This window comes from Pelodiscus sinensis, chromosome 16 (genome assembly GCF_049634645.1).
Source record: "Pelodiscus sinensis isolate JC-2024 chromosome 16, ASM4963464v1, whole genome shotgun sequence".
NCBI classification, from domain to species: domain Eukaryota; kingdom Metazoa; phylum Chordata; order Testudines; family Trionychidae; genus Pelodiscus; species Pelodiscus sinensis.
Genome location: NC_134726.1, coordinates 38,862,450 through 38,890,284, shown reverse-complemented (window position 1 = coordinate 38,890,284; position 27,835 = coordinate 38,862,450). Strand labels below are relative to the sequence as shown.

General features: G+C 44.3%; 1 protein-coding gene across 11 annotated transcripts in view; it reads left to right on the top strand.

The window, feature by feature from the left end:
- The window catches only part of ARHGAP17 (Rho GTPase activating protein 17), an 83,737-nt gene that overhangs the window by 53,438 nt on the left and 2,464 nt on the right, over positions 1-27,835 (top strand). For 4 of the 11 annotated variants that reach the window (XM_075899872.1, XM_075899876.1, XM_075899874.1 and 1 more), the window contains 13 exons: positions 605-716; positions 4,781-4,849; positions 5,010-5,091; positions 7,571-7,698; positions 9,077-9,188; positions 9,769-9,850; positions 10,291-10,371; positions 15,198-15,311; positions 15,686-15,777; positions 15,917-16,073; positions 17,394-17,636; positions 22,075-22,244; positions 22,698-23,315. In XM_075899872.1, the coding sequence (XP_075755987.1) occupies positions 605-716; positions 4,781-4,849; positions 5,010-5,091; positions 7,571-7,698; positions 9,077-9,188; positions 9,769-9,850; positions 10,291-10,371; positions 15,198-15,311; positions 15,686-15,777; positions 15,917-16,073; positions 17,394-17,636; positions 22,075-22,244; positions 22,698-23,315 (2,060 nt within the window). The other 7 variants (XR_012896218.1, XR_012896219.1, XM_075899877.1 and 4 more) reach the window with 7 other exon arrangements.

The following is a 27,835-nucleotide window of genomic DNA, read 5'->3' as shown; positions in this document are numbered from 1 at the left end:
ACTAGAACTTTTACAAAATCCTTTCAGTGTTGTATACTTGGCACCATCTGCTTGTGAATACCAGATTGAGGACTAGGCATCGTTATCGTGTTGGCCATAGGATTTTAATTGTTGCCCTGTTGGAGTGCTTTCGTAATGTTATCGAGTGATTTTTCTCAGGACACTGCCCAACTTAAACGTCAGAGCTCTGTACATCCTGGCTTACTGACCCTGTTATGGATAAATGCCATCTTGATTAAGGAAATGTGGCCTGCAGATATTAAATCACACTCCTTTCTCTGAACTGCCTGGGGTGTTTGGTAGGACTGTTGGTCTTTGCAGAGGCCACATCCATGTTGGAGATGAGTGGCTGCAGGACCCATGCTATCATTGAGTGACGCGTTAGATTGACTTTGCCACCCTGTGTGTCTTCTACAAGACACTAGCATGTTTTACACAAATGACACAGGAGGGGATTTTATTGGGACCTAGATTTGAAACTACTTCTTGTAGCAGTAAATAGATTGTCTGCTTACCACAGGTAAGCAGTTAAGAAGAGGGGACCTGAAAGACTTTGGTTTTTGTAAGTAAGGCATTAAGCGCTGACTGTGTGTCTCTTATACAGATACAGCCAAGCTTGCAAGACCTCGGGGACTAACTTTCAAATGCATCCATCCAAAATAGATTCCCTTAAGGAAGAGATGGATGAGGCTGGAAATAAAGTAGAACAATGCAAGGTAAGGCTGGCTCTGTGAATCCTCTCCTTGGCTAGATCTGCCACTAAGGGCACATCTGTGGATGACTTTGTACACCTTTGTGGCACCAGTTGTAATTACTACCACCGTGTCAAACTTCAGTGGGCTGTTAAGCACTCTAAAACAATGTGCCATTAATAAGGAATTACCTAGGCTAATCAGCAATACAAAGACTGGCTGGATTGACCATTCTCCTTTAGCTGTTTGTTCCTGATTCTGGGATATCTTACTGCTCTCCAAAAGGTCAAGTACTGTTGTCAATCCCAAAAGTAAAAAGGTTGCCCCAAACCTTGCACTGGTTTCTCAATAAAGTGAATATGGTCTCTCTGGTCTACAAACAAGGGAAATAACTGTGAACATCTCACCATTCGGTCTGCACTGAGATGTCTGTCTGTGTTTACAGACTCTACACCACAAAAGCCGTTAGGTGCCAAGTAGGAGGATGGATTTTAAGACAATAACCTGAAGATTATGCTCCCAATTTCCTCATAACCTATCCCTCAGGTGTCCCAACCCCATACTGGCGATTCTTCACTGGGCTTTGTTCTGCCTTTCTTTACTTTCAAGCTGAGTAACAAAACAGTCAAGAACTGTTGCATCTCGCTACTGTGGAGTTTGGGCAGGAATGTCTTTGAGAAGTAATGAGTTTTATAACTAAATCTGTAGGTATTTCTACCATGTCCTGCTAAAATAACCAAGCACAAATCCTAGTTAGGGGCATCTTGACTTGCTTTAGTAAATAAAAATAGAAAGTAAAATCCAAAAATGCTTGGATAAAAATAGACCAAGGTGCCATTTGAATGGCTAAACTTACTTATTTAAAGGGCTGATACTGTCAGTATTGTTGCTGCCTGATGATCTATCTATACTAAGGTTTCATAGTGCAGACCTTTGATTTGTCCTGGGTAGCTGGGCAGGAGTGTGGATTTTTGAAGGGTATTCCTAAGACTGCCTTTTTCCTCTCAGCCCTCCCAAAGGGAAACATGTCAAGCTGAAGCACTGAGCTGTAGCTGCCATTGCTGCTTATTCCAGGCGTCCCCTTGATAGCCTGCAACTGATCAGTGTGCTGTGGCCTGGGATGTTAAATATCGGTTAATTGAATAGTCGATTAATCTCATGACTAATCAATAAGAATTCAACTGTTCGATAGTCCCCATGCCCCACTCCCAAGAAGCCCCCTGCCACTGCGCAGCATGGGAGTTGATCCACAAGGGGAGCCAGTTTTAAAAACTGATAGGCAGCAGTGCAGGATGGCACCAGCCCCTGCCTTGGGTGGGGGGGTTTGAGCTCCTGGACCCAGCATGAGCTGCAACAGGAACCAGGCGGGCAGGCAGGCAGCCTGGCTCTAATACACTTTAAATGCAGAGCTGCAGCAGGGGGAGGTCCTAGACACCGCGTGAGCCAGGACTGAGCCGGACTGCTGGCAGCCTGCTTAAAAAATGCTCTGGTGGGGGGAGGAAATGCAGGTAGCTTTTGCTTCTTGGTTAAGTGACTCCACTGTTACATCCCTGCTGTGGGCAAGTGGCTAGCTAACTCCTGGAGAGTCAGCGGTTTGGGCTTAGCAAGGGAATATTATGTAATATGAATCAGGGACAGGTAGACCTGGAAGGGATCTTGATAGGTCATCTAGTGCAGACCTCTGCCCTGAGGGAGGACCAAGAAATATTTAGACCAGTGGGCAACCTGCAGCGTGTGGGCTCCGTGCAGCCCATTGGGGTTCTACGTGCGCATTTGGGAAGCCAGCAGAATCTGGCCACCTGTCTGTGTAGTGTGTCCCTTACTGGTATTACTACAGTGACATGCACGAGGCCAGGGTATGTGAAGTAAGACGTGTGCTGACTGCACACAACACTGACTGAGCTGGGTAGTCCCTCTGCAGCCCATCACACACATTCTAGGGAAACACATGCAGTTAGCAAAACTCACCTATCCCAGGAGACTCTCTAGGTTATAACAATCTTGCGGCCCACTGAGATGGAGGGCCACTCATGCCCACTCAACAGCCTAGGTTGTCCATCTCTGACAGGTATTTTCTGATCTTTTCTTAAAAACCTTCAGTGACAGATTCCACAACTTCCCCCAGTAACTTGCTGCAGTGCTCAATTACCTTGGGAGTTAGGAAGATTTTCCTAATCATTACCTTAAACCGCCATAGCTGCGGTTTAAGCCCATTACTCCTTGTACTGTCCTCTAGGTTAAGGAGAACAACTTGATCACCCTCTTCTTTATAACAACCCATTATGCACTTAGACTTATGTGCCTCCACAGTCTTCCCTTCTCCAGACTAAATGCTAAGAACAGCCATAGTGGGTCAGACCAAAGGTTCATCTAGCCTAGTATCCTGTCTGCCAACAGTAGCCAATACCAGGTGCCCCAGAGGGAAGGGAACACAACAGGTAATCCTCATGTGATTTTTGGGCCCCTCCCCCCCACCTCCAGAGAAACAGAGGCTAGGGATACCATTTCGACCCATCCTGGCTAATAGCCATTGATGGACCCTAACCTCCATGAATGTATCTAGCTCTTTTTTGAACCCTGGTAAAGTTCTAGCCTTCTCCACATCCTCTGGCAAGGAGTTCCACAGGTTGACTGTGCGCTGAGTGAAGATAAACTTCCTTTTGTTTGTTTTAAACCTGCTACTTATTAATTTCATTTGGTGACCCCTAGTTCTTTTGTTCTGGGTATAAGTACATAACTTTTCCTTATTCACTTTTTCCGTACCAGTCATGAGTTTATACACCTCTATCCTATCCCCCCACCCCTTAGTCTTCTCTTTTCCAAGCTGAGAAGTCCCCGTCTTTTTAATCTCTCTTCATATGGGACCCTTTCCAAATCCCTAATCATTTTTGTTGCCCTTTTCTGAACCTTTTCCAATGCCAATATATCTCTTTTTGAGATGAGGTGACCACATGTCTACATCTAGTTTAATTTTCCCTCATAGATCATGTTTTTAGATCTTCAGTCATTTTTGCTGCCACTAGACTTGGTCCACATCTTTCCAAAGTGTGATGCTGAGAACTGGCCATGATATTCCAGGTGAAGCTTCTCAGTACTAGGTTGAGTGGCAGAAATACTTGTACAAGCAGTCCCCGGGTTACGTACAAGATAGGGACTGTAGGTTTGTTCTTAAGTTGAATCTGTATGTAAGTAGGAACTGGCGTCAGCCGCTGCTGAAACTGATCAGTTTCAACCGTGGCTGAATCTGGATGCCAGTTCTGACTTACATACAGATTCAACTTAAGAAACCCAGGCGTCCCCAAGTCAGCTGCTGCTGAAACTGATCAGCAGACCAGGGGGACAGGAGCAAAGCCTTGGAGCACGCCCGCTGTGGGCATGCTCCAAGGCTTTGCTCCCTGTCTCCCTGCAGACCAGGGAGACGGAGAGCAGTGTCACAGAGCACGCCCGCAGCGGAACAGCCCGGGCGCGCTTGGGCTGTCCCCCTGCGGGCGTGCTCAGCGGCTTTGCTCTCCGTCTCCCTGGTCTGCAGGGAGAGGGGGAGCAAAGCCTTGGAGCACGCCCGCAGCGGGACAGCCCAGGCGCGCCCGGGCTGTCCCGCTGTGGGCGTGCTCCAAGCCTTTGCTCCTGTCCCCCTGGTCTGCTGGGGGGGGGGGGTCCAGCAAAGCTGCTGGACCCCCCCCCCCCCCAGCAGACCAGGGACACCAGAGCAAAGCTGCCGCCTGGGCGGCTTTGCTCGTTTGCCCGGGAGCAAAGCCGCCCAGGCAGCGGCTTTGCTCAGGTGTCCCTGGTCTGCTGGGGGGGGGGGGGGGGGTCCAGCGGCTTTGCTGGACCCCCCCCCCCAGCAGACCAGGGAGACCAGGAGAAGCTTTTCTCGCCCCGGAGGACACGGGTGGCGAGCTGCCGCCCGTGAGCTCCGGGGCGAGAAAAGCCCCGTTCGTAAGTGCGGATCCGCATAAGTCGGGGACTGCCTGTATTCTTAATGAGTATGTAAATCTAATGGCCTGCCAAACACATTACATGCGTACATTTGATTTCCACAATGGAAAATGGCTTATGAAATTACACGGTTTGTCTTTCTTTCCTCAAAGGATCAACTTGCTGCAGATATGTATAACTTCGTGTCCAAAGAAGGGGAGTATGCCAGATACTTTGTCATGGTGAGTGTCCTTTTGTTTGCTTACATTCAGTTATGGGTTTTGTAATATACAAAAAACCCTTTAGTTTACATTTAATGTGCTAAACCATCTAATGTCTGTATGTGTTCTTCAGAAGCTAACAATGTTTTTGTTTTTTTTAAAATATGGGTTCTGTTCTCAGTTATTAGAAGCACAAGCAGATTACCATAGAAAAGCATTAGCAGTCTTAGAAAAGGTCCTCCCTGAAATTCAAGCCCATCAAGGTAAAGTAACTTGTGCTCTGGCTGACGCTTCTCCTTGCCTGTGCCACCTCTGCACTCTGTTCTCCTCCTTTATCTTGACTCTTTTGCATGCAGACCCTTTAATAAGGACATTGTGAGCTTTTTAACAATGTTACATTCCCCAACATACTTCCCTCTCTTGCTGCTGTGCTCTCTGGAGTTCCTCCAGTCCTCTATTAACACACTAATCTAACACAAAAGGGTCTGTCTGACGTGGAGAGAGAAAGGGAAGGCTTGTGTTTTTAGGTTGCCCTAGGTACTCCCTCTCACCTGGACAGTGTGACTTCTCATTAACCTCTTTCTGGCACCTTTGTGCCAAAGGGAATTCTCCTTTGAGAGAAAAGGTAGGATCCTAGTTTCTGTGCTAGTATTGTCAGATTCAAACTCCTCTCTACAGGTTTTTTGCCTGCTTTTGCTGCTTTGAATTAGAGTAAATGGTGACTCTTCTGTAACTTTGTCTGCAGATTTGAGGACGTTAGTAGCACATCCAGCGGATACGGGCTTATCATAGGAGGAGGTGGATGGGTTTTCTGGCCTGCAATGTGCAAATGATCATAGTATATGAGCATGATGGTCCTTTCTGGCCTTAAATCTGAATCTAAACTTGGGGGGGGGGGGGGGGGCGGAATTATTTTTTTCCTGGATCCTCCACCCCCCCCTTCCCCTGTGCATCTTTTACTGCTACTACATCCTTGCCCCTCAGCCCTAAGGATAATTCTAAGTATTCCAGACTGCAGAGCTACCCTACATCAACTGTTAAGTGTGCATTTAAATAAGGCAGCTACTTCTGATCTATCAAGTTCTGCATTAGTCAGCTAGAGTGTACGTAAATTGTCCTAAACATCATCCTTATCATGCCTGTTGTTGTTGTTGAAGTCATTAGTGCCAAAGGGTTTAACTGGAGCCAACTCTGAGGCCCCACTCAATCATGATCGGTATCAAGTGTGCAGAGATGTAGACAGAGCACAACAAGCTATGGTCCAAGTGGCAATTCTTAAATTCTCTAAAGCAAGGTATTTAGAAATATGATTTTGCTGAAAGTGAGACACACTAGCTGCATTAAATAGACCTCATGGAAGATGCTATTTTGTGGATATTGCAAACTAATAAGCATCTTCCTGGAGTGCTGTGGACAGCTGAGATCTGTTCTGTATCTTAGGCAAGTATCTCTGGTTTGCTTCCTTGCATATTCATTCCCCAGTTTTCTCAACACTCAATAGACTAAGAAGTGAATAATTGCAAAGTATTAGATGGTGTCTGGATTGCTTCAAAAGCAGCCTGGGAAGCAGAATGATCCAGTGGATGCCTGGAGCAGACTGGGGTTCTTGTCCTAACTCTGCTCTAAGTGATTGACTTTGAGTGACACGTAAGCTCTCTGCACCTCACTTTTGCTGCTGTTTGTAAAAACTTGGATAGTTATAACTTGCTTGCCTTCTGTCAAGCACTTAGTGGTGAGTGGATGAAAAAAGCTAAAGAAATGCCAGGTAGTAGTGGTGTAGCTTTTCACATTGCATCCATACAGTATGTGAACAACATTCTTAGTAGAAGCCACAGTGCATCTGCACCAGACTTTCAAACCTGGTATACTCAGCTCTTTCATTTTTTTTTTTCTTTCTGAAAAAACAAGTGCCTGAGAGAGACTAGCAGCTCGCCTGTGCTTTCCATGCATTTTTTCAGTGACAGCAGCAGAGAATCCTGGCTAAGTAGAAAAATAATGTATCGGGGCAAATCAAGATGCCCTATAATGGGGGAAATATTTTGGGTCAAACTCTTTTTTAAAAAGCAAGCAAAACCAACCCAGGCATTGCAGCCATGAGGAAAGTTGTCAAGTGAGCTTGAATGCTTTTTTGGAAAAGAGAGGGTAGGATTGATACTAGAAGAATGACAGACCCTTTAATATGGTGATTCTTGTGGAGACATGGGGCCACTAATGATAAATGTCTAAATAACTAACAATTTTAACTCAGAAGGCTCTGTTTTTGTTTTAGCTGTTAACATAAATGTCAGCTGCAGGTAAAAAACCATGTTACAAATAGCTCAGACCAAGTAATTTGAACTTATTCCGTGCAAAATTCTATATCTACAAGGGGAATGCAAGTCTACACTTTGAACGCAAGTCTAGTCCCTTGGAGAATCGGAATGAATTTAATAAATTTAAAACCACATTAATGCATTCCAACTAGCTCATGGTGAGGACATAATGTCTTCCATTCATGCAAGGGAATAAATTTCCATCCAAGAGAGATGGGTCATTTTTTACAGTCATGGTGACACCTGCAGGCTCATCATTTTTCTCTCTTCATAAATTTAAGAGGCTCTTACAAATCAAGACTCAAACTTGCTGCTGCCTTTTTGGTAAATTTCTACGGCCCTACTGGCGACTCTTCTCTAAACTTATCTCTGGGGCATAATACAAGTTATATTGGATATGTAGCTCAGTGTTCTTCTGCTCTTTAACTAGACAAATGGACAGAAAAGCCAGCCTTTGGAACACTATTGGAAGAGCATCTCAAACGCAGTGGTCGTGAAATTGCACTCCCCATTGAAGCTTGTGTAATGATGCTCTTGGAAACAGGAATGAAAGAGGAGGTAAGGACTTCTACTTCATGTGCACTGGTCTTTTTCTCATGTAAAAGGCTCCACTCAAAGGAAGATCGACACATTAGAACCTGTAAAATTATTGGGTGAGGATGTAGTAACCATACCTGTGTGAGTTTGTGCTAGGGTGCATAAGTGCATGTGCATTTTGTCCACTGGTGTGATATTAGAAGCCTTCCAGGCTTATGTTTGTCAGTTACATCCAAAAATCAGATGCAATTTAACCTAAATGTAGAAAACAGACTAGCCGAGAGAGAAATGAAAGCATGGTTGTGCCTTCTTCAAGTGATGGTCGCTTGTGTATTCCAGTCGTGGGTATGCACATGCTGGAGCCAGAAGGTTTTCATAGGCGTGTCTGTTGACCCACACTTGTGCCATGCATTTCCTTGTGCTCCCAGCTCAGCGTATATTTGGCCATGCATGCCTCCAAGGGGGACTGAAACCCCTTCACTCCCTTGTCATCCGCCATGTCTTTGCCTTCTGCCTCTAGAGAGCCCATGTCTTTTGGACACCACCGAAGCTATTTGTAGCAAGTGCAGATGAGTCCAAAGGCCAAACACTTGCCTCCCAGCAAATCTCGAAATGAGTTTTTGATTGCATCTGGATGTGCTACGTGCTGTGACGTACGGTCACAGATACAATTACAGCACATTCTAGGAGTGCAGGCTACCATGCTGGCATACCAAGCAGACGTTTCCTGGCAGGACGTCCATTGAACAGTAACGTGGTGATCTCTTCTCCTTCACCTCTCCCTACCCTGTCACCCAAGCTGTGGCTGTGGGCTACGCTGTAGTACAGACTGAATGTTCCTCTGCATCCTGACACCCACCTCCATGCGGATTACTGCTTGCTACTCCCTCACCATTGGAATACTTACAGGGGCCACCACTTGAAGAGCTTACTTACCCATAACTGGAGGTTCTGCGAGATGTGTGTGGTCCCTTTCGGCATTCCAGTACACTCTCTCCATTCCATCTGCTGCAGACTGGGAAAGGGGTTCTCTGGAGAGCTGTTGACCCACATAGCCTATTAGAACCTCAGCTGGGAACATGGGGAAATGCATCTGGGTCAACGGCACTGGAGCCAAAAGGGTTTCATGGCAGTGTCCTGGCACCCCTGCGCACCTGAGAGTGGCTTGCCAATACGGGCAACACAGCTCGAAGAATCTCCAGCTACAGGGAAGTCCTCTCCTCTCTTTCGTGCAGCTGACTGTCATGGCAGAGTCCAAAACCAAAACATTAAACTTGTAATATCTGTGAAAATGGAGTCTAGGTCACAGTAGGGTTGTAAGTACGCTAGCATTGTAACCGTGACAGACGAGACCAGCTGTGGCTCCAGTCAACTTGATGCTTTGACCCTCCTACTGTAGGGCTTATTCAGAATTGCTGCAGGAGCCTCCAAACTGAAGAAGCTGAAAGCTGCTTTGGACTGTTCTACTTCCCAGCTAGATGAATTTTATTCGGACCCTCATGCCGTTGCAGGTATTTGGCGTACTCCATATCGCACCCTGTACAAACTACTTCAGGCAATGAAGGTGCAACTTGATTTTAAGTTTAACCTGGCAGACATATTACAATATGAGCTATATTAGATATGAACTGTACATGAAAATAAAGTGAGCCTCCCATCCTAACTGCACAGCCTTGGAGACAAAGTGAAGGGTGCCTGTGCTGTGGAACTTTTGCACATTTATTTCTGGAAGACCAGAGCAGTGTTGAAAACTCAGGTGACCATGTTGATACGAGCATCTTGTTTCTCATGGCAGGGCTCTGAAAATGATCAAGATAATTGTGCAGCTGGTCCTGCCAGGCAAGGGCTTTAGTTACTACTTGAGGCTTTTACCGTGTGTGTTCTTCTCAGCTAGATGAGTACAGGGTCACTGCAGTGGCCAGAAGGCCTCGCTGTGTTCAGTGTTGCACACACACATTGGTGGGGAAGTCTGAAGTATGTTCAGTCTAGGGCCTGATCCTGCATAGACTCGGTGCCTCACTGAGGTGCAAGGATCAGATTGTGAGGACTGAAGCAAACAAAATCTAATGAGTCTGTATGATTTACTGGCAGGTGCCCTGAAGTCCTATTTACGAGAGTTGCCTGAACCTTTAATGACCTACAGTCTGTATGAAGAATGGACGCAGGTTGCAAAGTAAGAGCGCTTAAAATCTAGATATGCAGAGAAATGTGTGTGCTAACTTATGTAACTATTAAGTGAGGAAGAATAAACTCAAGGAAAAGTTCACACAATTGTGCTAATGGGCTTGCAACTTCTGCTAATAAATATTTGTGTTGAATCCATCTTTGAATTTTTATGCATTCATATCCTGAGCTGGTTTTAAAACTATTAAAATATACTTCAGCAAACCAGCTTCCATTCCATTTGAGTGTTCAACTATTTCAGGCTCTTGGTTACACTCTGAGATATGCTAAGTGCATTGGCTATTGCGAGCAGAGTTCATGATGGCAGTTGAGCAGGTATAAAAGAATACATGCAGAAGCAAGAGGGTAATTGTACGTAGATGAAAGCCTTTCCTTTGCTGGTAGCTGAAGGAATTCTGTTTGCTGAGCTGAAAGTTTTCTTTCCCACAGTGTACAGGACCAGGACAAGAAGCTGCAAGACTTGTGGAGAATTTGTAAGCGACTGCCAAAGCCTAACCTGGCTAATTTCAGGTACATTAAGGACAATTGCTATTGCTTTTAGCACTGCAGCTTCAGTGCTGTTTCAAGACTAGGATTAATGAGATGCATGTTGATCTGGTTTGTATTTTCTCTGCTAGGTTCCAGTAGGATTGTAAAGGGAGATCTGATGGTTTTATCAAGACACAAATTGCCTTAGGCCATGTCTATACTTCAAAGTTAAGTCGACATGGACCCTCCAATTTAAGCAAGTCAGTCTTGTCTCCATACTATGCTCGCTGTCGGCAGAGTGCACCCTCACTAGCAGGGCTTGTGTGGAGGCACAGAGTACTGCCATGCAGGGAGCTATTCCACAGAGTGTGGAGTGGAATTTTGAGTTGGGCATGCACTGCCTTATGGTACCAAACATTGGCACAGGTGGCTATGGGAATGTGGCATTAGCTTCTTGTGATACACTGACCTCCCTCCATGCCTGAAATCCACAGCAAACCAACCAAGCCTGGGTTATCCACGCAGACGCCCTTGCACAAGTATGGACCCTGCTCAGCTGTATGCTGTGGTGAGCATTACAAACACCTCGTGCCTTAAGCTTCAGAGTTTACACATCTGATTCAAGAGCCACTATGTGGACCAATGGCATAGCACACAAGCAGTCCTGCTGGGAGATGGTGCAGCAATGCGTGGGTGCAACAGTCATGCATCACTTTGGCATGGTCGAGCCCTGTTTCTGTGCCGGGGAAACGAGCACTGACTGGTGGGACTGCATTGTTATGAAGGCATGGGATGATGAGCTGCGGCTGCCGAGCTTCTGAATGCATAAGGCCACTTGCCGGGAACTGTGGGAAGAGCTTTCCCCCCACCTTGAAGCATGGCAATACTAAAATGAGAGCTGCTCTGGCAGTGGAGAAGCGAGTGGGGATAGCTTCGTGGAAGCTTGCAACACCAGACAGCTGCTCATCAGTGGAACATCAATTAGGAATGGAAAAATTTCCCATGGGATCTGCTGTGACCCAGGCTTGCAGGACCATTGACAGACTTCTGCTGAGAAGAGTTGCTACTCTGGGTAACGTGTAGGACATTGTCGGTTTTGCCACAATGAAGCAATAGACTGAACATGTGTCCCTATCATGGCACCAGACCACGCTGCCAAAGAGTACCTAAACTGAGAGGGGGACTTCAGTGGTGTTGTACATGCTGGTGAATCACAGGCGCCATCTCACCAACATCAGTGTGGGACAGTTGGGAATGTTCGTGACATGCTCATCTTTAGGAACACGGACCTTTTCAGAAAGCTGCAAGCAGGGACTTTCTTTCCAGACTGCAGAATAAGCATTGCTCATGTTGAAATGCCATTTGTAGTCCTGGGAGACCCAGGCTACCCCTTCCTCCCATGACTCAGGAAGCTGTACTCTGGCAATCTGGACAGCTTTAAGGCTCAGTTCAACTGTACCCAGAGCAAGTGCAGAACAGTGGTTAAACATGCTTTTGGATGTTTAAAAGGTCACTAGTGCTGTTTGCTTCTAGACCTCAGTGAAAGCAATATTCTTATTATTGCAGCCGGCTGTGTGCTTAATAATATCAGTGAAACAAAGGGAGAAAAGTTTCCACTTGGGTAGGGGGTTGAGGCAGATTGCCTGGCAGCCAATTTTGAGGAGCCAGGCAATAAGAAGAGCACATTGAGGTGCTCTGCATCTCCAAGATGAAAAGTCTCAAAGGGTGGGCTTATTAGCTTGTGTCTTCAAAAACAGCAAAGAGTCCTGGGGCACCCTAGGCCTGGTCTACACTGAAGGGGGAGGTTGAATTAAGATGTGCAACTCCAGCTACGTTAATTATGTAGCTGGAGTCTAGAATCCTAGAACACTAGTACTGGAAGGGACCTCGAGAGGTCATTAAGTCCAGTTCCCTGCCCTCATGGCAGGACCCAGCACCACAGCAGGAGGCTGATGGAAGCAAACACTCCTGTCAGCTTCCTCTAGCTCTCTGCAGTACTAGACCCACTAAATCAAACTCCAGAAGATCAATTGCCCTGGATTGCAACATTGATCTTCCCATTAGAGGAGACATGACTTTAGAGACAGATTTATTAGGACATAAGCTTTCATGGGTAAAACCCACTTCAGATGAATTGCAGTGGAAATTAGAGGCAAGGTAGGGGTGTGTGGATATAGATATAGATGGATGGAAGAAATTGCTTGTGTTAATGAGGCTAATCAAGTCAGAGTGGAAGTGGCTCATTTACAGCATTTTGTGGAAATGTGACTATCCAGAGAGGAGAAATTGCCTTTGTAATGCGGTAACCAGTTGAGATCCTTATTCAGTCCTAAATTGACAGCATTGAATTTGCAAATGAATGTTCAGCTGTCTCCCTTTGTAATCTGGTTTTGAAATCCTTTGGTAGAAGAATGGCTACTTTCAAATCTATTACTGAAGGTCCAGGGAGGTTAAAGTGTCCCCCTGCAGGCTTGTGTGACGGCATTCCTGATGCCTGATTGAATCAGTGGATAAATGGACACAAGAGACTGTTTCGTGTGGCCAGTATCCGTGGCATAGGAGCATTGCTAGCAGTTGATGGCATAGTTCACAACAGTGGATGTGCAGGTGCATGAGCCCTGATATTGTGGCTGATGTGGTTAGGTCCTGTGATGGTATCACTGGTAGGGATGTTAGATACCAGGTAACTGAATTGTTGTATAACTGCATGAAATCTTTGTGGTTACATGATTATTCGATAGTCCCTGGGGGTAGGGCCGGCAGCCAGTGTCTCCTAGCCCCACTCCCAGAGAGCGCCCTCCCATGAGCTCCCCGTGCAGGCCTGCTGCCTTGCACTGCTGCCTAGGATACAGAAGCAGCAGTGTGGAGTGGCAGCAGCCCCTGTCCATGGGGGATGGGAGGCAGGGGTGAGATGTTTTGTGCTGCTGCTTTTGTTAAGACATTCTTGGGATCACAGGCTGGAACACGAAAATGCCCCTTTCCTAACCAACCTGGATAGTGCGTGAGGACCGGCACCAGTGTAAATCATTTGTTATAGAAGTGGCACTGGGTTTTGGGGGGGGAGGGGAAAAGGAGGGGGGAGAGAGACACAAACAGGAAGTCCCTCCACCTTTTTTCCCCAGTGTTTCTCCAGTGTTGCTTGCAATACAAGACAACTCTTTCCAAACACAGCCATGGGTCGGTTTGGGAAAGCGTGGTTGTATGACCAGTGTCCCCCAACGGGGAGCATGTTACTTGTTGAATGGTTTGCAATTCCAGGGCTAGCATTGAAAAGTCATCTTGTTTCTCCTAGGTGGCTCTTGTGATGCCTCTCTCCTCAAGGCAATGGAGGCAGCAAGGGAGCGGATGCTGCCAGTTTCTGGGTACAGCCCTGGTGCTCTAGGATTAAAAACAGTTCTTGGCTGTTGGGGGAATGCTTCCTGTTCTCCTCCTCCTTTTCCTTGTCAGCAGGGTCCTCCTTGTTGTTGCTTGAGGTCACCTGTGGCTCCTGGAAAGTATCCACAAAGTGTTTTGGGGGTAGTGGTGGGTCACCAACAAAAATCCCATGCAGGCCTCATAAAAGCATCAGGTCTGTGGGGCAGAACCAGAAGAACTGGTCGCTTGACAAAGCTCCTTTCTCTTCACGTGTAGTTCGGCTTCCCATTCCCTGTGCAGTCTTGGCACTGGATCAGGGCTCTGCCTGCACAGATTCTTCTCCCCACACCGCAATAAGATCCACCATCACCAGTGTGCTCCATGCTGGAGCGCGTTGGTGGCTGGCGTCTCCATGGTCAGCTGTGCTGGCAAGCTCTCCATGCTTAACAAACAGGAAATGAAAATTCAGAAGTTCCCAGGGCTTTAACAGAAGCAGCTGTTTCCTGTATCTGGCTGACATGCAGTAAGTTGAAGGCGCTTGTCAGAGCGGAGCACTGTGGTGCACACCTGAAGAACTGTCCATTTGAGTGACACAACGCAGTATCTGCACTATCCCCGCATCAGTCCGTGGATGTTGAATCAAGCACTACAACTGTCGTGGAGATGGGGTACAGAAGTTGACTTTACAGGCCACTTAGGTTGGCTGAAGGGACTCAGTAGCACAGACACATTATTAGATCAACTTAATGTGGCTTATGTCGACCAAAGTTTGCAGTGTAGACTAGGCCTTCATGTTCAGTTGATAGTTCCAGTCACTTTAATTCCTTGAAGTGGGGGTCACATAAAATTGTTCTCGGCTCTCTCACCTGGACTGATTACAGAACAGTAGTGTAAGCTTCACTCCAGTGGTACTTTAGATAAACTACGCACGGTGCAAGAGCGTTCAGCTTCTCACCTTTCCCTTGAGCTTCGCACACTCAGACTCTGCACCTGGCTTCTTCCTAAGTAGCTCTCATGCTTGCTGATTTCACCCTTGCCCAGTGACACACAGCAAAACCAAAGTCTCTAGCTCGGAGCCGTCTTAAATGCATGATAGGAAAATGTTTACAGTAATTCGGCTTTATTTAATGTGCTTTCCTAGTGCATGATCGCTCTAGTCTCCGTACTCTAATCTACTTAGAGCAAAATATACCTGATGTAGTTCCAACATACTTAAAATGGAGGCTATTTCCTATTAGTCACTTTCTCAGCTCAGTTTTCACTGATTAATGGGAAGAAATTTAGTAGCAAACTTCTAAGCGTGAAATTTTAACCCCTTTTTTAACCAAAGATGCTCTTAAGTGGATTTTGGAAGTTTGACTTGAAATATGACTTGAATGTTTCTGATATTCCAGGCAGTGAGAGACAGCAGTTATGTTTTAAGCAAGAAAATAACTTGCTTAATTTGCTAGCATAGCTTTGTCTATAGTGAGTTGCCACTATAACTGCCTAATGGCTTGGTTCCTCCTTTGTAGGTATCTAATCAAGTTCCTAGCAAAACTTGCACAGAACAGTGACATTAACAAAATGACACCCAGCAACATTGCCATAGTGTTAGGTCCCAACTTGCTGTGGGCAAAGAATGAAGGGTAAGTTGATTTTTAAATGCTATTTCTAATTGTATCTTCTGTCAAGGATAGAAGTAGAGCTGTAAGTGCTTTCCTTTGGCGTGAAAAGCTCTCGAACAAGTTGTTAAGAAATGAATAGTAAAGAGTGGGATTTCAGAAGCATTCTGCTATCTCTTGCCAATGAATAGTAAGAAATGGCACACAGAAGAGTGGCATAAAGGCTGTGTGTGTCAGAATTTTTCAATAACATGCACTTAGAAATGTGTCAGTCATTAAGCATGTAGTTGCACACTCTTTTTATCCAGTTTTTGTCATGCAAAATGGAGGGGAAACAAATTTTTAACTTTGAAAAAGTTGTCTGTATCAGAGACTGTATTTCTGCATTTTGTCCATAGATCACTTGCCGAAATGGCAGCAGCAACTTCGGTCCATGTGGTAGCAGTTATAGAGCCAATAATTCAGCATGCAGACTGGTTCTTCCCTGAAGGTAAAGACTTTCAGTAATGTGAGGAATTCTGCCAACACTAGTTCCATGGTATTCCTTCTTAGATAATTAGGAATACAAACAGGTGATGCACTGCTTTTGTGTACATATGTCTTACAGTGCGGTATCTGTCTTCATCTAGATGTGGATTTTAATGTATCTGGGGCATTTGTTGCTCTTCCTGCCACGAATTCCAATCATTTCTCTCAACCTGGGAATGAGTATGATTCGGGGACACTGGAACGGAAGAGGCCTGTTAGCATGGCTATCATGGAAGGCGATTTGCTGAAGAAGGAAGGGTATGTTTAGCTCTTGCATTGTTCTTTCCAGACATTAGCCCACTCTTGAACTCCAAATCACTGATGGGGTTAGAATTGGATGTGACTGTAGCTCACCTTAAAATAAAATTCAGAAATTGTGATCAGAAGGGGAATTCTATAGAAATGCTCCTAGATAACCCCTGAGTGATTTATTTCCCCTCATATTATTGCAGCCTGAGGAAGGTTCAAAGGTAATGTACTGGCATTTCCTTCCAGTTATGCTCTGTGCATGATAAACCCAAGCAGATAATTGCTGCTTCTGTTCACAGTATTCCCAATTCATAGATTTTTTTTTTTAGGTCTCAAAATAATCCATTACCAATAAACATACATTTGATACCATTTATTTGCTTTAACTTCTGAATGTTCCAAGGCTTCTGTTTAAAACCACAGGCTGAAGTGGTGTTATCTGGTGCCTTCATGATAAAAGACTTCTGATTTGATGATGGTACAGTATACCATGTCAGATGTGCTGTATTTACTCCATACATGTAGTGTATTTGTTAGCAGTTTTTTCATATCCATATTTAAGGGATGTGCTGTTCTAACTCCTTATGCAAATGTTAAATTGTTACCTTGGTTTTAACTATGGTTAGATGCATGCAAATTCATGTGTAATATATTAATCACAACAGTATATTATATTTCCCTGCTACTATCATGTAGTGTAAAGTATTGACAGAGGGGAAAAGAGAATGAATTCAAGGTTCATTTCTTTCTTCTTTTAGTGGATTTTAACCACGTCAAATTAAGGATTTCTAGAACATGCTGTGCTAGCTTTTTAAAATGGCATATATTAGAGCGATAAAGCTTATCCATAGTTAAATAAGGTAGTAGTTTCCTTCCTTTTTCATGCTTTTAACCATGCAAATGTATATGAGCCTGTCTTTAGTTCACACGCATTTATCTTGAAGTGGACATGGTGCCTTGAAGATATCATTTGCAAAACACCAAATACACAAGTCTGAAACTCTCCTGGTGTCTAAGGAAATGTGTATATACTTCCCAGTGGGGTAAAAGTACTCAGCAGTCAGCGCTCACTTGCATCAATGTGTAATTGTAATTGAATAGCCCATCCCAGTGGTGTCTTAGTTTACCCTTTTGTGTGAGTAACTCAAGTTGTGTTGCATGTCTTAACAATAGTGGTGTCCTATGAAGAAAGGTGAAGCTTTCCTTGTTGCTTCTTTGCATGCTAAGCAACATGGGTTGCTCTCTTTGGGTTGTAACCTGCAATGTTGCTTTTGGCTTTGTTTATCTGGAGTTGGCCTGCATGGTGTGTTTACTCTCTCCTCTCTTTAGCTTTGGTGTCAAGGTTATGGACTTCCCAGTGAATCCTCGGAGATGTGGCACTATAAATAGAAAGCACACATCCCCAGCTTTCCAGCCACCACTTCCACCTACTGAGGCTGGCATGCTGGCTCAGCCTGTAGCAGAGCAGCATTCACAGGGTTCTGTGGCTGAAACTAGCCCAGTGAGTGCAACTTCTGCTCCATTTACTGGCACAGCAGAACATGTACACACTCAAGGAAATGAGGATGTCAGGTAAGAAGTCTGGCTTCTATTGGCAGTGGCTTAAAAGGCTGCTTCAGCAACAAACCGATCTGTCAGTATAATTAATCAACAGGGTACTACCATCCAGCTTGAATATACATTCTCTTTTTATGAAGTGCTTTGAGAGAAATTCATAAAAAGCACAATGCGAGAGATGATTGTGCATCTTCCTATTTTTAATTTGAAGTTACTCTAAAATCCGTTGTACAATAAGAGAATTTTCAAGAATTCTCCATCAGTATTCTCTGCTTCCCCCTATTGATTGATCTCTTCATGTCATAATCAATGAAGTTTCTAAGAACCTCAAGTTCAGTTTATTGCTGGAAGCACTAAAACTCAGTGGCAATACTAGAAGCCTATAAGTCTTGTCTTGTTCATTTCTGTGTAAGTGATCTAGTTTTGTCTTGTGTGCTTTTTGTTAGCGAGTGTGTTAGCAAGGAACAGACATAATCTTAACCAGCAAGTCAGAAGTCAGTTTATCACTCTTTGGCATCAGTTTCATTAACATAATGGCATAGTAGGTTTTCACTTGACTGCTATTGAAATTTTGTGCAATCATTTAGTTTCTTTGTTAATCACTAAATAATTTTATCGTGAGACTAATTATTATTGATTTGCCTATTCTTTTCACCCTCCAGAGTTGATGTAACACTTTGCTTTTGGTATTTTTCTGGTTCATCTGACTGAGTGCTAGTAAATATTAAGTGAAGTTTGGAGAGGATTAGTCTCCAACCTCCAACAAAGTAAATCAGGCCACACATGTGCCATTGCTGTATTGGTGCAGCTCAGTAGCTTTGTTAATTTAGAAGTTAATCCATTATGATCTAATTTGAAATAATGTTACTTGGGAACAAAAGTGAAGTATAAAACAAGTGTCCACGATCTAACTCTGAAAACTATCCCCAAGCTATTAGTAATCAAGATTAGTACTTGTGGCTTCAGAAGTACCAGCAGCATAGAGGGGGTTGGTCTCTGCCTTTAAGGGAATGTACTGATGGTTTCATGAGTGTTAATAAATTCTTTAGTGTAGTTGTGTGGCTTTTCCCACAACACACACAAATGGGTTTATATTGTGGTGGTATCCAAAAGCTGCAATCAGAAACTGCACACAAGACCCTGTGTGATGGACCAGGCCGTGTCTGGGCACAGCTGAGGGCGTCCGCTCAGGGAGAATTGCTGAAATCCTGGGCTCCTTACAGCCCCCAGACTGGTGACCTCTCCGAACAGGCCACAAACCAGTCCCACAGAGCGCTTCAGCTGTCTGCCTGAAGCCTCACGAGCAAAACCCCTCTGACACCCCAGCAATATCCGTGCCCCAGATGGCCCTGGGCCTCATACACAGGAGGGGGGTCTTAGCGCCCAATCCCACCTACCCCGAACAAGTTCTGTCCAGTTCCAAGAAACCGGCCACAGATCCCTGGTCAATTTACCCTTTGGACCTTACCCACAAATCACGCTGGGCCAATCCTTTAGAATCTATATCTAAAGGTTTATTATTACAATAAAGAAAAGCATGAGAGTAAGGTTGTTAAAGGAATAGTACGTTACATGCATCGAATCTCCCAGTCCTCAACGCAGGCTCTAGCAGAGATGTTACAGCTGCTGGTTTAAAAGTTCTTGTTGCACATCCTAGCATCAGGATGGGTTCACAGGTCTTCCGGGCTCTTCGATCCTTGCAATGCTGCCTCTGGGATGAAGTGCTGAGCTGAGAACAAAATGGAGTCCCCCACATGGCCTCTTTATACATCCTTCCTGGCCTCTCCTTGGCCGCAGCCGGTCACCTGGCTGTCAGCCTCTCTCTGCTGCAGCTCTTAGGCTTCCGCCCTCATGCTTTAGGTGTGTCCTTGGCCCATCGAGTGCCATTGTCCCACAGGGCCTCACTAATTAGCATGTCCATAGGCCAGGCTCTGCCCAGTGCTCAACCACATTCAGAGAAATAGTCAGTCTCCACACAGATTACAGATTCCTAACTACACACACAGACATCACACAATCCCACAAATAGCGTACACAGGATCAGCAGACAGCAAGCTTCTATTCAACACCCCACCTGGCCCCCTTCTATACCATTCTTGGGGCCAACATCCCCACCTATGGGTGCAGCAGCGACACCCTGCCCAAAAATAAAGACAGGAGGGGAATGTACAACACAGACAATGATCTGAAGCAGGGTTTAATTTCATTTTTGTATTGAGGGAAGTACAGGGTTTGAGGACATTGCAGAAGTAACACTGCAGCTGTATGGCAAGGAGCAGGGATTGGGGAAAATGCAGTCCCACACCCTGCCCCTCTCACAAACCAGACACATGGGTTCTCCTCCCAGTCCTGCTGTCCTTATGCCATGGTGTCACTTTTTCTCTGGCTCTGCTCGTCCCTACATCTTAATGCTAATCCCCACTCTTCCCTACTTGCCCCATTTGTGGAAACCAACTAACCTCTTGTCTTCCCTGGAGTACCTCACTGGTGATCTGTATGGCAGAAGCCGATCCGGTGGCAGATTCTCTGGCTCTCTTCTGAGCTGTGCGTTATTTCAGAAGGAAGCTCCTCCTATCAAGTAGCCTCAACCATGCCTAGTGGCAGCTTCAGCATGTTTCAGCCCTCCAGCCTGGGCTGCACCACAGTGCTTTCACAGCTCTCTGTGGGGCACAGCTTGATAGGCTTCAGTGTCTAGATCAGAGATTATGGGGTGTGTCAATCAGAAGACGTCCACAGCTCTCCTGGCGTAGTGTTGTGTTCTCCAGAATCTCAGCTCTCCTTGAAAATCATCTGTAGCTATTACATTGCAAGGGAATCTTCAAATGGAAATGAAATGTAACTGATGCAAGGATTTCTGAGTCTGTGCTGAGTGCCTCTGCAACAACCCCGGGGGTATGGCCTGCCCCATTTATCTCAGCGAGGTGTTAACTCAGATAGCTGATATCAGTGGGAGGAAGGGAGTTTTATACCAGTATGGGTGTCTCCGTGCCAGTCCTGCACTATAGTCCCCAGCCTGTTGAACTACATCAAAGTTAAAAACTAAACCCCAGGTGGGAGATACTGAGTAGCTACACTGTGGCAATGAAACTGCTGCTGTCATAAGTGATAGAAATGTAGCCGTGTTAGTCTGGTGTAGCTGAAAGTGCTACATAGTCCTGTTTTTTGTTTCTGCTGTCATAAGACATTCCCCCAGCCAAGAAGCCTAGCAAACCCCAGAAGCATACTGAAGCCAAGCACAAGAAGTAAGAGGAGCGCAGAAATGCCTGCATATTGTGAATATCTAACATGAGCAGTCTCATTCTGGTGGCTCACATGATCTAGCGTGGGCTGAGCTTACACAGTATACCACTTTTCTTCTCCAGTCTCACCTTGGGGCATATCTGACTAGCTGCTCTTTGCTGTGTCCTGTGATAGGGGGGGCCACAGAGATTGTTCTGTTAAAACCACAGACACAAGGTAACTTAATTTTTTGGGAGTAATCCACGTTACCATGAATTTTCAAGTTGGGAGTCTGGTAAACAAGCCTCAAATGTATTGACTCCTTTTCAGCACAGAGAGAATTCAGTTCATCCTAGAACAATATTTAATTTCAGTATGTTTTCCGCATTCTTGCATGGCAGGCTGAAGATTTATTTGTATTCCAGACCATTGTTTTAGAAAGATTATATCTTACGTAGTCTACAAGACCTCCTTAAGACTCAAGCTTGGTGTATGCTAGAAAATTTAATTGTCAGGGATGTGAAAAATTCATAGCTGAGTAACACTTTTGTGTAGCCAGCACTAGATTGATAGAAAAATTCTTGTGTTGACCCAACTACTGTCTCTTGGGGAAGTGGGTTTACACTAGGGGAGAATCCCTCCCATCAGCACAGAGTGTCTGCAGCTGTCCTGCTGTACCTATGTTAAGTGTAGACAAGCTTGAAGTGAACAGCTGACCATGGCAGATCTAGAGATGCAGTCTCATTACCTCACTTGTAACTCAGCCTCCCTTGAAGCACTATGCATGTTCAGAAGCTTCAGGGGGTAGCCGAGTTAGTCTGTACAGGATAAACTTAAACAACAAATGGTCTGGTAGCACTTTATAGACTAACAAAACATGTGGATGCTATCATGAGCTTTCATAGGCACAGCCCACCTCTTACATGCCCACGAAAGCTCATGATACAATCTACATGTTTTATTAATCATGAGCTTTCGTGGGCATGTAAGAGTGGGCTGTGCCTATGAAAGCTCATGATAGCATCCACATGTTTTGTTAGTCTATAAAGTGCTACCAGACCATTTGTTGTTTTTCAAATACCATGTTAGTACAGGAATCTTTTTGTTTCCTAGGACTCAGACACATGTATCAAAGTTTTACTCTTTCTAGTGCAAACCCATGAGTTTGTTGCAATACATCTGGGAGCGGGGTATTTCAAAAGCAACTTCTGATTCACATGTTTTAAATTTTCAGTACCTCAAAGCCCAGAGAAACTGCAACTTCAACTACTCCTCCCCCCGTGAGAGATGGTGGGCACTTAGGCACTATGCAGAGCCAGCCGCAGTCAACAAGTAGCCCTAATCAGCTTTGTGCCAGCCAGCCACCAAATGCTGCTGGTCCCAGCCCGCATGCAGTGAGGCGAGGTATGTTGGATTCTTGATTTCAGTTCTCGATGTGGCTATTTGTGGTTAAAATTGTGACTTATCACCCTAGGTGCTTGCCCAAGTAGCTGTTTTCTGGGATCTCTTTTCCATTATTACACTCCAGATTTATATGGTTTACTCCACCCAAGCCAAAGTTCAACAGTATTTTACCAAAACCTACTTAAACTTGTGTTGTCTTCAGACTCGTCCATGGTAGTATATTGTGATGTTGACAGTGCTATGCAATGGCATCACTCAGGCAGACGTCTGCTTATTAATAACCTTTGCGTGCATTTCTTGGTAACCTTTATGAAACTACAGCAGTAGTAGGCCTGAGTAACTTCAATTGGAAAGTGGCTGAGTGTTTTAAATGATGTTACACGTTTCCTTATTGCAAGGTTTTGTTTCAGCTATAAACAGTATCTAATATATTTTTACTAATGTCTCTCCAAGCTGTTAAAAAGCCTGCACCAGCACCTCCCAAACCTCCACCTGGGCAGCCAGGAAACCACAGTTCTACTCCACCAGTTCAGCTACCTTCTGTCTCTCCAAAACCACCCACCAGAAGTGCTTCTCCTCCTGGACAACTTACAAACCCAGGGGCAGGCCAGACTTCCACTTCTTCCCAGGTTTCTGCCCCTCGGAGATACTCCAGCAGCCTCTCCCCAATACAAGCTCCTAACCACCCACCTCCACAGCCCCCCTCACAGGCTACACCTCCACTGCAGCCTAAACTAAATAGTCAAGTGTCTTCTCCACCTGCTGTACCTAGTGGCGAACATGGACCCGAGCAGGCACCTTGTACTCCACCTCAGACTCCAACACCACCTGATACGCCACCTCCAGGAAAACACAGTGCTAGCGCCGCACTCTCTCAGCTGCAGTCATCTACCCAAGAAACTTCGCAGTCTCATTCTCCTCCTCAAACCGGGACATTACCAAGGCCAAAGCCAGTACCAAAGCCCCGGAACCGACCTAGTGTTCCCCCACCACCTCATCCTCCTGTGTCTCTGTCAGCGGGAGACAGTGTACTTACAAATCCCACTCAGACGGCTTCCAAAATAGTAACAGGTAAGTGACACTTCCTTGTGAGCTGTAGCATGTTAATATTCGAGGGGGAGGGGACTCTACTGCTGTAACATCATGCGAAGCACTGATGAACCATCTTGGGTGAAATAAAGAATGCAAGTTCAGTGACATTAATAACTTGGAGCTCTATTTGGTTAAAATGCTTGAATTGCGTATTATGGTATATGAGGTTTTCATTCTTATAAGAAGGAATGTGATTGACTTTCCACGTATGTTTTCCAGCCTTTGACGGCACAGCATTGTTACAGGACTCAAGTGTAAATGGCTTTCCCAGGCTCACCACATCATGGCAGCTACCCTTATGTAGGCACTTGGGGCAGAAATGGCAAATGCTTTGAAGTGGGAGGAGGCCACATATCCTAAGCCAAGATGTCCAAAGTGGTAATGACTTTGCATGCCCTGACACAATCGTAATAGACCTGCCTTTTTGGGGGAGCAAAGGGGGGAAATCAGCCCCCTCCCTCTGCCCTTTAAGAAGATCCAAATTGGGTGCCCAAAATCACTTAATTGTATCTGAACAACTGGCCAAGTAAAAATATAGTGTACTGTGCTGCTCTCAGTGTCTCTGCACTGCTGTCAAAGATGCACATAACATCAGTGAGCCTGTGGCAGCATAGGCTGGACAAGGCCGTTTGGGGATCCTGGAAATCCGTTCAAGTGGCTAGTCTGTGCTGCTGGGGCATCACAGCTATTTTTAAGACTAGTTAGATCAAACTTCGCTTGTGTGTATATATAAACATACTGTAATCACACCTCTGGCTGCAGTGTAGAAATGCATTCATGGGGCAGTAGGTGATCTCACAGGAACAGTACAGAGTCTGCAGTTTATATAGATGATAGGTGATACTAATGAATTTAAATCTTCGTTTGAAAACAGCACCTTGGAAATGTCTTCCTGCTATGACTCTTTTTAGATACTTAATAAAAGGAAATATAATGAACATAAAGACTAATGCTTTTAAATCTGCTTATATTAATGGTTAAAAACCCTTTCCAATGACACTTTAGCTTTCTAGAATAAAGACTGTTTTTGTTTAGAATGCAAACTATATTCTGTTACCTAATAGCTCTACCCCATGATGCCTTCACAGGTGGGGAAGGTTGCTGCGAATAAGGTTTGTACTGATCCAAGCCCTGCAATACAGCTACCAATGCTCTTATGCAGCTATTCTCTTTAGCTTTATTTTGTTCATGCACTTCAAAATGTGTGCGTTTGTCAAATTTGTACTATATCTCATTATTACACATCCAGTTTTTAACAGACATTAGGACCCGTGTTTCATTTTGATATTCACTTGCAAGCTTTTTAAAAAAAAAATCCTAGTTAAAGTGTTTTATAAAACCATGCCAAGACTTAACACTTGAACTTAATACAACTGTTACCAGAACTCTCACTTCTGGTGTCTTAAGTGATGTTGTGACACATTTTAAATGTCTGTTCCCCTCCTTGGTTAGCTTTTGCCAAACTGAAGAGTTGGGAGTCAGCACAGGCAAATTTTGCCACTTATATTTTATTTCTAATGCAGCTTTTGGATGTTAACTGCTTGGAACTTGCTCATAAAGCGCACACTGTTCATGAACTAAACCCCAGTGCCGAAAAGCTACTGGCAGCATCTCTTTGCATTTTGGCATGCTTGTATTTGCATTCTGTAAGCTGTCTAGCCTCCTTAACTGTGCTATAGATCTCTCTCCAACTACAGGATGTCCAAAAAGGTTGTTTAAAACTTGACAGACCCTTAATATAGTGGCTTAGAGGTGCTGCTGTCTGTTTATTCAGCTCACCGTAAATTACTGCTTCAAAACAGAGGCCATATATCTGAGTTGATTACCTCAGGACATGGTTATTATAAGATGTATGGACAGTGCACTTCAATAAATATTATACTAAGCAGCTTAATTAAAGTTGTAGTTTCTAAATGAAAGAGAAAACTACCACTAACCTGACTGTCAAATTGCTGAAAAGTGAACATTTTTGAAAAACTTTAATCATCTTTCATCTAACTCCCCCTCAGTTCTTCGCAGGTCAGCTACATTCCCCAGAATAACAGCAAAATGCTATTTGCAAACTGAGTTGGGAAAAGAGCACTGAGGGGCTGGGATTCTTGTAGCATGCTTCAGAGTGAGTTATTCTGGGGATAAGAACCATGCTGCTGAATAGATGGAAGAGGAAGGGCTGAGCCTTCTTTTCCAAATGTTTGTTTCTGTAGTCTGACAACCTCATTGTTTGGACTTTAGTGTATTTTTCCATACACAGGGAGTTTCCTATTTCATCTGAGGCAGTGGCTTGGTTGCTGGCAAACAGCTAATAACAGAGTTCTATTAGGTCAATCCCATATGGTTATTTGCTTAATAACCATGCCATTAAGCAAATCCCTCCCCTTTGGATACTAGCCATTCAGAATACAAGAACTTATTTGTCTGTTGTAACATTAAATTATTATTCAAATGAGGCAATCACAACAATACAGCAATCTGCAGAGCTGAGAGATGTGGCTATGTATCATTAACCTTACAACACTGCAAGTCTGTGCTGGGCAATTCCACTGTTTAGTAAAAGAAGCCACTTAAAGCGGAAGTAAAGTGTTCTTATAGTTGCATCCCTTCATTTTCCAGGGACTAACTTGGCCAACTGTATCTCAAATAATGCAGTCTCTACAGTGCCAGACTGGAAAAGGTTAAGGCCACAAGCACTAAAGTAATGTAATCTCTAGTGAGCAAGCCTTGGCAAACCAGCCAGATGGTGGCTGATGTTAACAAAAGTACTAGAATTTAACTAGCATTATGGCATGGTTAAGGAAGAGCAGAGGTGTTTGTTAGATTCTATATTAAATCTAATAAATATATTGAGAAAATGTTCAAGAAATCTCCTGAAAGGTGGAGAATTTGGAGAAGAGGCTGAACCTCAATGCTCAGGCTCACTTCTTGCAAGCCACATTAGGATTGGATCATCTGCTGTTTGGAAATTAGAGACCATCATGCAGAAACTATGATTGAAAATAAAATTTCATCCTTAACCTAATATCAGAAATCTTACTATAGGTTGAATCTCTCTAGTTCAGAATCCTTGGGACCTGACTGGTGCCAAACCAGAGAATTTCCCAGACCACGGGAGGTCAATATTGTCTAGCAGCATGATCCAACCCTTCCACTGCTTGCTGGGCTCTTAGAAAACATTTAGGGGTGAATTAGAGCAAAAGAACACAACCCTGAGAGCCAGGACTGGTGGCTGTAAACTTTATAGAACTACGGGAAACTTGGCCACCCCCATGATAAATGGACATCCAGCCAACTAAAACCATGCCATACTACAGATGTTGCCAGACCAGAGTGTGCCAGACTAGAGAGGTTCAACCTGTACTAAAAAGCGGTGGAGCAGTTAACTTATTACAGATGAGCCTTACAAGCACATACTTTAAAGACCACTGAGCTGCTGTAGCTTTCATGAATTGGCTCTTTTATTAATACATGTGTATTAGGCAGGCTTTTTTAAATTTTATGCTTAAGAATAAATATACTAGGGAAATTCAGACTCTCAGAAGCCAAAACTATGGAACTCTGAATTAAAATGAGCAATAAATGTCTAACATTTGAGCCGTAACCTTTGAAAAGCTTGCAGGGTATTTTATACCAACTCCTTAGTCATGCTTTAGATTTGAGTAACTCTTCAAATCCTGTTTATGGTTGTAAAGTAATTAACTCTCTACAAGACCATTCTAATAAAAAAAATTTCATTAAACAATCTAGATGTTTGACCTGCATTATTCAATATGAACTGAAATTGGAAAATTTAATGGTAAGGAAAAGGCATTTGATTGGCCAAATACATTGCTAATTCATGACTGAGCGTGCACTAATGCTCAGTACTAACTTGTCACCATAACACTGCTTGCTTGCATTCTTATTAATATAGCATGCAAAAAGAATGGCTCTATGTTATGTTTGCCTTTAACAAATACCAAATACATTCATGACTTAGAATGTAGTTCATGTTTTGCATCACTAACCTCTCATGTCATATTTTACTTTTTTTAGTGGGGAGTCCTATCATAAATGGGGTTGATCTCTATTCTTTGGTGTTTGGAGGTGTGCCTTTTTACTATTCTTGACTTGTAGCCAAAATATCTTACCCATCACCACCAGATTAATGTTCCCCTCCACTGTCTAGTCTGTTCTTCACAGTGTAGTAGTGATGGGGAGCAATCCTGTCCCTTACCTTCCCCTTGAGGTTGAGATACGAACAGGAATCTGCAGAAAAGACTTTGGGACGCTAAACCACTAGCGCTAAGTGCTTCCAGGGCCTCTGCCATTTAGAAAAACTGCTCATCTCTGCATTCTGAATTTGAAATGGCATAATGCTGTAATGAACTGTGAGCTGGAAAGTCTTTAATTGTAACTAACTGGTGTGCACATGTTGGTTCCAGGATATGAGAAACAAGATGGGTGATATCTTTTATTGAACCAATTTCTGTTGGTGAAAAACACATTTTCAAGCTACACTGACT